The sequence below is a fragment of the Mobula birostris genome, chromosome 9, assembly GCF_030028105.1.
Source record: "Mobula birostris isolate sMobBir1 chromosome 9, sMobBir1.hap1, whole genome shotgun sequence".
NCBI classification, from domain to species: domain Eukaryota; kingdom Metazoa; phylum Chordata; class Chondrichthyes; order Myliobatiformes; family Myliobatidae; genus Mobula; species Mobula birostris.
Genome location: NC_092378.1, coordinates 105,092,584 through 105,105,760, shown reverse-complemented (window position 1 = coordinate 105,105,760; position 13,177 = coordinate 105,092,584). Strand labels below are relative to the sequence as shown.

Sequence of the window (13,177 nt, the reverse complement as noted above, 5' to 3'; positions counted from 1 at the left end):
CAGTGGATTTTGGGGTCAATAACAAGCAACTACAGGTCCCTGCCAATCTTATTTCAGAGTAATGATTGCAGCAACTATGTGTGAGTGTGTGTGTGCGTGTGTGTGTGTGTGTGTGTGTGTGTGTGTGTGTGTGTGTGTGTGTGTACATGGGTATGCTTTTATGTATGTGCCTCTGTGTTTATGCTTGTGTGTGTTTGTATCTGTGAGCCCATGTTTGTGTGTCTGCAGCTTTGTCTTTGTCTCTGTGTTTATGTTTGTCTGTGTGTCATCTATACTTGTGTGTACACGTGTGTGTTTTTGTGTTGAGGGTCTGCATGGTTTTGCTCCAATCTGCCTGACTGGGGGGTGCAGGGATGGAAATGGCATGAAGTACATGTGCTCAGCTGGTTTCTACCTTTAACCAAGTCCATTCCAGAGCGTAGAGGCTGAAACGTAATCGATGTCTAAATGAGTCCGTTCACCTGAGACCTGGCTCGGCATTGGGCCTCTATTTGTAGTTTAGTGACACGTGACATATGTAGAGCTCAAGCAAAGAGTATGTGTGTGTGTGTGTGTGTGTGTGTGTGTGTGTATATGTGTGCGCGCGCGTGAGTGTGTGAGTATGTGTGTGTGTGTGTGTGTGTGTGTGTGTAATGTGTGAAGAGATCAGATAGCTGAGCATTCAGCATTTTAGTCACATACTCCAGGACTTGATGCAAATTGCTGCTTCATTTTAATTTCACCTGTCCCTGTTCTGTCTTTTGTAGCTATGTGCAGAGCATGAGGTGATGAAAGATGAAACCTATTGCCAGATTATCAAACAGATTACCGACAACACCAGCTCCAAAATGTAAGGAAAAAGCAGTAAGAGTCATTAACCCTTACTCTATTGACCAAACATAGGCACAATTGCTACTAAACACAGTCCACATCTGAACATAGTTACTACGAATGACTGTGTAAAATCAGGGAGAGATGGCCACCATTTATACATGCTCACCAGAAAATCTGCAGAGGCTAGAAATCCAAGAGCAACACACACAAAATGCTGGAGGAACTCAGCAGGCCAGGCAGCATCTACGGAAATGAATAAACAATCGCCATTTCAGCTGAGATCTTTCTTCAGGACTGAGAAGGAGGGGAGAAGATGCCAGAATATAAAGGGAAGGGCGGGGTGGAAGGAGGCTAGCTGGAGGGTCATGGGTGAGGTCAGGTGGGTGGGAAAGGTGAAGGGCTGAAGGTCATGGGTGAGGTCAGGTGGGTGGGAAAGGTGAAGGGCTGAAGAAGAAGGAACCTGATTGAAGAGGAGAGTGGACCATGGGAGAAAGGGAAGGAGGAGGGGATGCGGGGGAAATTATAGGTAGGTGAGAAGAGGTGAAAGATCAGAGTGTGGAATTGAGGAAGAGCGGGGAGGGAGTGTGGAGTTAATGTTGCTGATAACCATTCCCACATTTAAGTTTGCAATCCAATCAACCAGTGCCCAACTCAAGCTTACTTTGGAAGCTACAGTCATGGTGAAGGGGCTTGCTCCCATGCTGGAGGACAGAATTACAATCTACAAAATAAGGTGGCGCAGTGGTGCAGCTTGTAAAGCTGCTGCCTCGCGCCTCCAGCCACCCAGAGTCGATCCTGACCTCCACTTCTGTCCACGTGAAGCCTCTGCATTCTCCCTGTGACCATGTGGCTTTCCCCCTGGGTGCTCCACTTTCCATCCTCATTCCAAGAACACACCGGCTGGTTGGCAAATTGGCCGCTGTAAGTTGCCTCTAGTACGTAGGTGAGTGGTAAAATTTGGTATAGAGTGTATGGGTGGAATTAAGACGAATGAGCGATGAATAAATTAGGATTAGTGTAAAGCCCAATTTATAATCCTGTGTCAAATGTACGCTGTAGGAACCGCGTACCCTACTCCGTAGGGTGATGTGCACCTCCCCAAAAAATTAACTCACGCGTTGCGGCAACGCAGACCGCAACAACTGTGATTGGTCCGCTTGGTAGCATCGCATTTCCTCATACACATTTCCGTTTGCTTTTCTCCGCCGTGTCTATACACTGAAGCGAAATAAATGGTTGGAGACGATGAACCAAATTGTCAAATCTACCTGCCGACATTCAAAAGTATTTGAAATGCATTTCCTCATCCATGTCTCTCACGAAGAAACTCAACACAGTGGCATAGAAACCCCACCGCCAACTAGTGTTTTGGCGGTGAATTGCAGAGCAACGCAGACACAGCAACGCATGCTTGCTACGGCGTAGGGCTACGCAGTAGTATAAATCAGGCCTACGGCGTAGCCCATACGCACAAGTATAAGTCGACCTTTAATGGGAGTTTGCTGATCAGTATTAACTAGATGGGCAAGGGCCTATTTCAGTGCTGTCTGACTCAATTGCTCTAAAAGTACTGTGTTTCTCGTACAAGAAGGAGATTATTAACAACATATTATGTTGTAATCCAGAAATTACTATCTGTGTTTCAGATAAGAAGGAAATGGGGAGATAATATCGACCAGTTCAAAGTCTTGGTCATAGTTTAATAAATAAAACTGCGGATTCAGTGAGCAGGTCAGAGGCTCAGTCCCAATGCAGAGTTTAAGCACTGTAATTTAAACCCACACTCTAGGAGTGCAGAACAGTTTGAGATAACTTGTTAAATGAGGAGATATCTGTTTGTTCATTAGGCTGGAACTAAGAGATTCCACATTCAGAGAAAGATGTGTGTTTGTTCCAATGTGCTGATCAGCTGTTGACCTTAACTAATATCACTAAAATAAATGATCTGGTCTTTATCACATGATCTTTTAGGCTACTTGTATTTGTGCATCACCTGCCTTGCTGTTTACTGTTCATCATTAAACTATGCTTCAGTAAGTGTAACCACTTGGAGGTTCCTGAAGTTGTGAAAGGCGCTATGTAAATAGAAGTTTCTCTTCCAAGTGACTGGGTGGCAAGAGTATTTTATGGACTCAATCATTAGCCTCCTGAGATCAGAAAGTAATGAAATTGTTTCTAACGTCTGTTGCAGTGATAGTACCCAGCGTGGCTGGAGGCTGCTCTATACTCTCACCGCCTATTACAAGTGTTCAGAAGTACTTAAACCATACCTTTTTAAATTGCTGGAGACTGTCTGCAGGATGCCTGGTGCCAGCTTTCAAGGTATTTCGTTTTATTTCTCCCTATTTTGTTTGGATGCCATGGCTTTTTCTCTCTTTTTCTGTTTTGAAAACTAAATGCAGTAATATTAACAGATCGATTTTGACCCACACTGTGCAGGAATCGCAAAAGCTTGTCACCAAAACCTGAAGAAAACTTTCCAGTTTGGTGGTAGAACCCAGTTCCCAGATGGCATGGAGCTCAAAGCCATAATGGTTAGTGAATAATATTAGCATTTTAATGGAATCTTATCAGTCTATTTCTGCCACGCTTCCTCAAACTTTCCCAAGGCATGCAGAAAGATTCAATGATTCATAAAAATCAGATAAATAATGAAAATGTTTAAAAATTATTGTATTTTTAAAAACATATATAATTTACATACTAAAGTGAATTAAACTATTACTGTATATACGTGTGTGTGTGTGTGTGTGTGTGTGTGTGTATGTGTGTGTGTGTATATATATATATATATATATATATATACATACATACATACACATACATATATATACTGTACACACACATTATCTTTATATCCTTATTACTGACCTTTTCCATTGAAATGAATGGACCTGTTACTGCCGAATCTGGCATAAATTCAGTAGAGGGTTCTCCAGAGTAACTTCTGAGAAATTGCAACAAGATCATGCTCTGCCAGATATTGCCAGCAGGGCTTAACCAACATATTCAGAACTTACACATTCACACAGAAGTCTCAAGCATCTTGAGTTATGTCACAGGTAGGCAGGTCTGAGATTTGATGTGGAACTTCCAAGTTCCCTAATAAGATCTGGCATAACATATCACTATTCACAAGGCAACTGTCAATCAACTTCTGAGTTTTAGATAAAAGGAATGTATCCAATGGTGATTTAGAAAATGTATGTTAGCGGAACTTAGGTATACAGTCCAAGAAATTCTACTGCATAATGTAACATTTTCCTACACTACTCCTCTTAATATTATCAAAAACTTGATTATTAGTCACAATTACCGGCGTACTTCCAGAAATTTCTTCCAAGTATAAGGAGGCTGCCCTGGTTAAGTACAATGTCATACATGTTTTAACTCCAACTTTTGCAAAGCACTTGTACACATTTGAGAGTTACAAAGTAAAGGGTTCACTCACACCAAGCCAAGCCTAACTGGGTGACTGAAACTTCCTAAACTTTGTTGAAAGAGGGCCTGACTGTACTTAACCTGCTTCCAATGAATGTTTAAGCATCCTTTCTCTTTCACGTGGATCGTGTTTCTAAAAGAAAATTCTCACCACACAACTCCTTGTTGTCATTGCCCTTGTGACCTTGTGATCATTTGTCTCAACCACATCATCCCAGAAGTGTGAATTACATGGTCGATGCTAGTCCAGCTTAATCCCCAGTTATATTTCTGCTACCCAAATACTCCCAGTCACAAGTCTGACAAGCTCAGTTCCTATTCTTGGCCAGATCCCCATCCCAAGTCCAATTGGCACATTTTCCTTCAGATATATATACACATACAGGTATATAATAGTTTAATAGTTTCACACTTTCCACCCCAGTTCCTTCACTCCAATCCAAATCCTAATGACCCATGACCTCACATAAAACTATCACTGGCCCAATGTTTCAATAAGCTTTGTCAGACACTGGTCTCTATAACACTAGTCCAACTAGATAGAATGCTGGTTACCTAACAAAAAAATGGATAAGTGGATCTGCTTTAATTTGGGGACGATTGACAGTCGTGTACTCCAGGATTCTATGTAGAGTCTCTGTGATTTCGTCCATTGATATGGACTTGAAAACATAATCTTAACCCTGATGACAATCTTACTGTCAACACACAAGTTGGAATTTTGAAACACAATGGGAAATCCTTTAGGAAGAAGTAGCTGGCATGTAGCTTAGGGTTTCGTGTGGATAAGTTTGAGCTGCTGTATTTTTTCCTGGTGTAGCAAAGAAGGAAATAATAGTGATAACACGTTTCCTTGAAAGTGGGAATTCAAAGAAATAAAACCAAAAGTAATAATAGACTTGGAAGACCATGGGTTAATCAGAATGAGATCTTGGATGCAGTTTTTCGCATTCCATTCCAGAAAGGCTCCTGCAAAGATGTACAGCACAGATTCATCAGGATTATGCTAAAATATGAGATTACATACTGTAAGAATAATTTTTCATACTGGACCTATTCCAGTTTACTAGATCAGTTGGGAAGTTTATTGCTCATTATAAAGTAAGTTTTGAACTGATGAAAAGGGAAAGCAGCCAAAACAGATTGTAGCTGGGAAATTTCATACTCTCGTTAGGGAGAGAGTTTACGTAAATGCTATTGACATATAACGATTTTGGAACATGGCTCGGTCATGGGGAATAGTTCTGATAAAATGAAGTGTATGTTTTATCGGAGTACTATAGTTAAATTTAAAAATGTCTCACTGGAACATCTTGCATGACAATTCCTTTCTCTAAAGGCCGGCAGGAGCTCAAAACGCCAAATCTTTTTGTTACCTGGCAATATGGAGCGACATCTGAAGATAAAAACCTGCTCGGTGAGTCCTGAATAGGCACCTGAAGTATGGCCCATTGATCAGTGTCAAAGTAATCAAACACTGAGTAGGAAATGGAAGTTCATCCGTGTCGATATTGGGACTGAAGTTATTGACTTCAGTACCCACCATAAACTCCAAATGCAAGATTTCATTCCAAAGCATCAAGCGTCCCTTGGCTTTCATTGAACTGCTGAGTTCTTTCAGCAATTAATGTTTCGAGGCAGGTTGCAGCATTTTCATTTGCTTGTGTCTCTATTCCCTGGAAAGCATTTCCAAATAGACAAGTTGGGCCAAGAGGCCTTTTCCATACTGTATAGCTCTAAGGCTTTATAAAGCTCTGTGATCCAGTTCCATCTCCAATAACTGTCTGAAGCTAAGCCAGTCTGTCCACAATTTTGGTGTTACTTTTGACCAAAAAAAAATGATCTTCAAATGAAATATCTATGCCAACACTAAAATCAGTTATTCCCACTTCAGCAGTTTTGTAAACCTGCCAATCTCATTGCATTTGCTGCTAACATCAGTACCCATGCTTTTGTTACAACTAGACTGACTACTTTAACACTCTTCATGCATTCTCACTCTCCTCTTTGTCTCTCCTTCCTTAACCCCTTCACTCCTCTCCCCATTCCCATCCCCTTCCTTTCTTCTCCTCTCACCATGTCTTCCTCACTCCATTTCCCTTTCATTCCCATTCTCTTACACCTCTCCCTCTCTTTGGAAACCATAGAAACCATAGAAAAACTACAGCACAGAAACAGGCCTTTTGGCCTTTCTTGGCTGTGCCGAACCATTTTCTGCCTAGTCCCACTGACCTGCACACGGACCATATCCCTCCATACACCTCCCATCCACGTATCTGTCCAATTTATTCTTAAATGTTAAAAAAGAACCCACATTTACCACCTCGCCTGGCAGCTCATTCCACACTCCCACCACTCTCTGTGTGAAGAAGCCCCCCCCCAATGTTCCCTTTAAACTTTTCCCCCCTCACCCTTAACCCATGTCCTCTGGTTTTTTTCTCCCCTTGCCTCACCCTCTTTTGTTCCTTCTCTTACCTTTTTATTTAACCCTCTCCTTTTTCCTCTCCCCTTTCTCTCTTCCCCTTATCTCTTTCTCACGTGCCTCTTTCTTTCTCTCTCCACTTCCACTCAGTCATGCTACTCTCTCACTTCCTCTCTCAACACTTTCATTGTCTCACTCTCGTCTGTACCCCTTGTTATCTCTCTCCCCATCCTTCACTTTATCTGCCTTCTCATTCCCCTCCAACACTTCTCTCATCCCTTCCACTCACTCCTCTCTCCCTTCTCTCCCCTCTCCCTTCTCTCTTTCAGTCACCCCTCTCTTCTCTCCCAACCCCTTATTCGCTCCCATCTCCTCACTTCCCCTCCTTCTATATCTTCTTCCCCTTTTCTCTCCCTTCCCTATCTTTCTCATTCCCGCCTCATCTCTCTCCCCTTCATTTCTTCTCACGTTACTCTCTAATGTCTCTCAACCACTTTCACTTTCTTCCTTTAGATTTCCCTGTTTATCACCCTCTCTTTTCTTGTTTTCCCTTTCTCTCTCTCTCTCTGTCCCCCCCTCTCCTCTCTCCCTTCTCTCTCTGTTTTTCCACTCTCTATATCTTATCTTTATTTTCTATCTCTATTACTTCATTCTCTCAACACCCTCTCACTCACCCATCTCTCTTTAAACCCAACTCTCTCTCCCTCTCCATTTCCCTCCTTCACCCCTTCCGTTCTCTTTTTGTCCTCAAAATCAGTTTCAGGTTTAATATCACGGGCACATTTTGTGAAATGTATTGTTTTGTGACAGCAGTATAGTGCAATGCATGAACAAAAATATTGAAGCAGTGTGCATGGGATGGTCCATTGTCCATTCAGAAATCTGATGGTGGAGGAGAAAAAGCTGTTCCTAAAATGTTGAATGTGTGTCTTCAGGTTTCTCTGCTTTCTCTCTGATGGTAGCAATGAGAAGACAGCATGACCTGGGCGATGGGGGTCCTTAATGATGTCCTCACTCATTTCTCTCTCTCTCTCTCTCATTCTTTCTCTCTCCCTCCCCCTCACCTGCTTTCTCTCTTTCCCCTTTTTACTTTCTCCCCCCCTCTCTCTCTCTCTCTCTCTCTCTCTCTCTCTCTCTCTCTCGCTCCTCCATTTTTCTCTTCCTTCTTTCCTCTCTCATCCTTCCTAGCTCTCTCTCCCCTGCTGGAAAGAGTCATGAAACTGCTGTTGTGATTTACTTTAGAAATAATGCTGGTGGTGTTGCTTTTCTTTTTGTTCTGATCCAGGTTGTGGCAGACGTGATTGAAGACGTGTGTACTGAAATGGGACTGCAGAACCCAGAGGCTGCTGAGGAATATTCTATTTTTGTCATCACCAATAGAGGTATTTGCTTTAAGTGCCAATTTTGGCATGTCTGTAAGGCAGGGCAATGTGAATACAGTAGAAGGGGAAGCAAAGAATAGCGTATTAACATGAATGGCAAGCATGTGAAAATAGTGAGAGTGATTGGATTATACGCTACAGTCTCTTGTGGTATTCTCCAATTTTTGTTCCAGGGAAAAATGTGCAACCACTCAGCAAGAAGGATTATATCCTCGATGTGGCTGCAGCGACAGAACAAGACGATCCAAACTTCGCCTTCTGTTTCCGACGAGTCCTCTGGATTCAGCCTCTGAAATATGAAAATGAGTTATGTGTAACTGTGCATTATAACCAGGTACACAAGATACTGTGATAATCAACAAGCTGTGTCTGCCTGCTTGTTATGAAGAGGGACAATTAATACTGCAGTGTTGAATGAATTCTGACCTAGATTGAAAAAAGGGATGATTTGGAAATAAGTGTAAGATGGTGGTATCAAAACAAAATGGATCTCGTTCTCCCCCCTTCAGTGAGTGGTTTCGCAACGCAGCCCGGAACAGTAGCAGTACTGTAATCTGGTATTTGCCACTCTTCCCACTTCTCATTCGAGCCAGTTGCTAACCTCCACTGTGTGCTTATTACATACCAAGACTCCCTCACAAGGACAGGCATTGAGAGCATGAATCCCAAGCTGTTACTGAAGCAAAGCTGAAAACAGGTTTTTCCTCAGCTCAATGCTCAATGGCTTCTGTACCTGTGTTCCCAAGTTGCCAATTCTGGGCCCTGGAGTTCCTAAGCTCACCAGTTGTGGGATCTAGTATTCACAAGCTCAATAACTTTAGTTCCTTGTGTTCCCTAGGTCACTAATCAACTAGTTTGCAATACTTCACTTTATTGTCGCCAAACAATTGACACTAGAGCTTCACAGTGATATTTGATTCTGCGCTTCGTGCTCCCTAGAGTACAAATCAATAGTAAATAGTAAAAATTTAAATTATAAATTATAAATAGAAAATAGAAAAGGGAAAGTAAGGTAGTGCAAAAAAAACCGAGAGGCAGGTCCGGATATTTGGAGGGTACGGCCCAGATCCGGGTCAGGATCCGTTCAGCAGTCTTATCACAGTTGGAAAGAAGCTGTTCCCAAATCTGGCCATACGAGTCTTCAAGCTCCTGAGTCTTCTCCCGGAGGGAAGAGGGACGAAAAGTGTGCTGGCTGGGTGGGTTGTGTCCTTGATTATCCTGGCAGCACTGCTCCAACAGCGTGCGGTGTAAAGTGAGTCCAAGGACGGAAGATTGGTTTGTGTGATGTGCTGGGCTGTGTTCACGATCTTCTGCAGCTTCTTTCGGTCTTGGACAGGACAACTTCCATACCAGGTTGTGATGCACCCTAGAAGAATGCTTTCTACGGTGCACCTATAAAAATTAGTGAGGGTTTTAGGCAACAGGCCAAATACTAGTGGATCTAAGGCAATAATAGGTGGAAATGACATGTAAGTAAATTAACCCCAGCCTCTCAGAATGGGATTTGTTCAGTGTATTAGTCAGCTATAGAGGGCTATGTGGCAGGGTAATTCTAGGCAGCTTCTAGAGTAGGTTACATGGTCAGCACAACATTGTGGGCGGAAGGGCCTGTAATGTGCTGTAGATTTTCTATGTTCTATTACAAATATATGTCTGCTTTCCAATCCAGATTGTTGCAGATTACGTGAAGGGGCTCTTTCATGTTCTGAGTCAGGAGATGATCAGTGACAGTAAACTCCAGCAAGTGTCAAAACTGGCAGCTCTGCAACACCGGGCAAAGGACAGTCTCTATCTTCCCACCATGTGAGTCCATTACAGAAAGCATCTTCTTGTCCATGTTCAGGATTGCACTTCTAGTGAAGGTGACATTTATTAACCACAACTAATTGGTTCTTGAAACGGTGATGATGACAATCTTCGTCAACCACCTTAGTGCTTTCGGAAGTTCCATTGGTTATGCAGTTCCAGGGTTTAGGCTCAGTGAGACTAAAAGAATGACAATTATATCCAAATCAGGGTGGAATGCTACCTGCAGCCTGTGCAGTTATTGTTCTTGTGCTTGCTACAGTCTTAGTGCTCTGTATTTGGGAGGTTTACATAGATGATTAGGGATCTCCAGAGGTACATTGGAAGATATGAAGCCACAGATTCATAACGTCTTATCAGCTTTCTGAAAACTTTACCTGTAGACAAGTCAGCTGGAACATTTGTTGAAGCAACAGGCACAATCTTGACCTCAGACCATGTCTCATGGAGATGAATTTGCAAGTTGATAAATAGATCCTGCAAGTCCTAGAGCAAAAATTTGGAGACTTTTCCAACTAGAATAAACAAAACATTGCCTTTTGGGTCTAAGGTACAAGAAAAGCTGCTTCCTTTCAACCATTTGATTCTTGAACCAACCAGTAAAATCCTAATTACTGCAGTTTAGCAACATTGTGACCACATTCACTATCTTGCTCTAAAATCGAACTTCCTTTATGTTCTAGTTGTGTTTTCTTGTAAAAGTTGCGTATAATTTGTGATTATAAATGATTAAGATCAGTCTGTGGTCAGGGGCAAGAGGGTGTGACTGTGAGTGAGGCAGATAAGGGAATCTGAAATAATGTTGGAGAAAGCCTCTGTCCTTAGTCTAGTCCAACAGGTCTGAGTTCTAGCTCCCTGTGTGGACAAGAGTGGAGGCTGTTGGAAGGTTGATCAATCTAACCATGGCACCATGGTTCAGGGAGTCATTCAAGGAGGGAGAGAGACGAGAAGAGACGAGAAATTCCAGATTATGGCCATAATATCTTGTCGCCTCACACTGCAGTGTATGTGGTAAGAGCATGCAAGTATAAGTGGTATGAGTATGTTACTCAAAGTAAAATTGTACAGGTACTTTTTAAAAGAAGAATGGTACGGAAAACTGCCTACAAACACATCTATAAAAATGAATGGCACCACTTATAATGATGTTATTCATGTTTTTGGGAGTTGTCCTTTCCTTGTAAGTTACCATTAACTCTGATTCACGGCAAATTTCTGGCATTCTTGTCTCCCTTTTCCATGAATTTCGCCACCCTACATCCGACATCAGGCATTAGGGTTTTTGTGCTTACCAGCTTACCTCCAAGTGCAAGAAATAAATGTTCCCCAAAGATGCAATACCTTGATATGTTTTTGTATGCCATGGTATAATCATTCATGGTTTCTCCTAGTTTTTGATTGAGTTATGCAGGCTTTATAACTCTCCATGATCTCAATGACTCAGGTTTGAAGTCTTACTCTAACCTGTGAACTACCTCTGACAACAAAAGCTGAGTTCTGCCAAGAAGACTGCTTCCTTCCATTCCCTCCTTGAGCATTCAATGTCTTCACACTTTCAGCTCAGTCTACCAGCACAAGGAAAGGATTAGCCTATAGGATGTAAATGATTTGTATGCTTTGCATACTGGCCCAGACTTCCCGTGAAGTATGCTCAAGCTTGAACTGCTGTTTACTTTCTTTTCCCATCAAAACGATGTTGCAATATTCTAGTCTCCTACAAAAACAGAAAATGCTGGAAAACTCAGTAGGTCAGGTGGCTCCTGTGGAAAAAAAACAATTGACATTTCAGGTCTGTGACTCTCAGATGCTGACTGGCGTTAAGTTTTCCAATTCTGATCTTGTTTTACTTTCACTCTTCTCCTTTGTGTTTGCACTTTTATCTTGACATATGTCACCAATTGCAAATTTATGCCACCTTCCTTGCTTTCCTTAAAATACAGTTGGTGCATTTTTAAAAACACACATGCTGTTTACCAAGACAACATAGCTGCCTACTGTACTCCCCGCCTGCCTCTGTTCAAACCTTCAATTGGCCTTACAGAGCTTACGTTCAGAAGTTAAACCTTCGGGATACATTTCCTGCTCTTTCTGGTGTTGTTCCTTCCAGCTATGGGGCTTTGACTCCATAAGATAAATGCTGCTCTTAAAGATAAGAGTCAGATTTATTTCTTTTTAACATCCCATGTTACCAGCTAAATGTATTCTACTGTAGACCTTAGCTGCTGGACTTCATGTAAGCTCTGTTTACTGTAATAACAGCAGAATACAGAAGCTTCAAGCAAGGATGTTTATTCTAACTTCAGCAGCAAGAAACTTGCTCTGCATATTGCATTTATTTACACAGTTACGTAGAAATAAACCACACTGAGGACATCCTCCAAGTAAAATGCTAAAAGGAACAAAATTGGCAGATTAAAACTGTGAATCAATGTGTCATAAGCACAGCAGAATTTTATTCCAGCCACAGCTGTTACCTCTTTGCCTGGCATACAGCATTGATATCGAGCCATGGGGTCCATTGTGTTCAATGGAGTGTCTGCCAAGACCAGACCCAGACTGTCAAAGGAGGAAACGCTAACCTTGTGAGACTCTGCATGCTGAACAATGGGCACAACCCTTAGACTAAAAAAAGCAATCCCACAACTAATAAATCATTTAAAGTTGTGCAGTCCTCTAATGTCCCCATGTCGATGAAGCTGGACAATCAAATACGGTAGCTATTGAAGACCATACTCAATGAGTGAGTCCAGCAAGTAAAAGTCAAAAGACAAAGAATTTGCAATGCTGTATGCTATAATTGTTGACAGGACGAGCCAACTCAGCTTCTTCATAAAGTTACAACCATTAGAAAATGCAATAATCAAAGAATACTTTTCACTCTAAATTATACCAGGAAACTGCTAATAGCATAGACCCAGATGACTTGTTTTGCTGAACAACCTATGCCTGTAACCAAACTGTTCCAGTACGGTCATAACACAGCTATTTACCCAACAATATGGAAAATTCACAGGCATGCCCTATTCAGGAAAAAAAATGGAAAAAATTGTTTCCAGTTAATCACCACCGATCAGCCTGCTTTCTATCATTCACAGAGTGTTAGAAGTAATGTTGACAGTGCTGTCAAATGAGTATAACACCTGTGAACTCTGGTAAAACTTGTATCATTGAGTAACAAGGGGAAAACATACCAATGAATGGAATCATCTCACACAAAAGAGGATACATTTTGTAGCTAGTGGTCAGTAATTCCATCCCCATATTTCACTGTAGAAGTTCATACCAGTACCCACGAAGAGCAAGGTGAGAAGGT

General features: G+C 41.9%; 1 protein-coding gene across 1 annotated transcript in view; it reads left to right on the top strand.

The window, feature by feature from the left end:
- myo15aa (myosin XVAa) overlaps positions 1-13,177 on the top strand; it is a 183,966-nt gene that overhangs the window by 139,034 nt on the left and 31,755 nt on the right. The window contains exons 52-58 of the mRNA XM_072267294.1: positions 747-829; positions 3,005-3,135; positions 3,253-3,347; positions 5,594-5,671; positions 7,962-8,058; positions 8,232-8,392; positions 9,728-9,861. Of these exons, the coding sequence (XP_072123395.1) occupies positions 747-829; positions 3,005-3,135; positions 3,253-3,347; positions 5,594-5,671; positions 7,962-8,058; positions 8,232-8,392; positions 9,728-9,861 (779 nt within the window). The remainder of the gene's footprint in view (positions 1-746; positions 830-3,004; positions 3,136-3,252; positions 3,348-5,593; positions 5,672-7,961; positions 8,059-8,231; positions 8,393-9,727; positions 9,862-13,177) is intronic.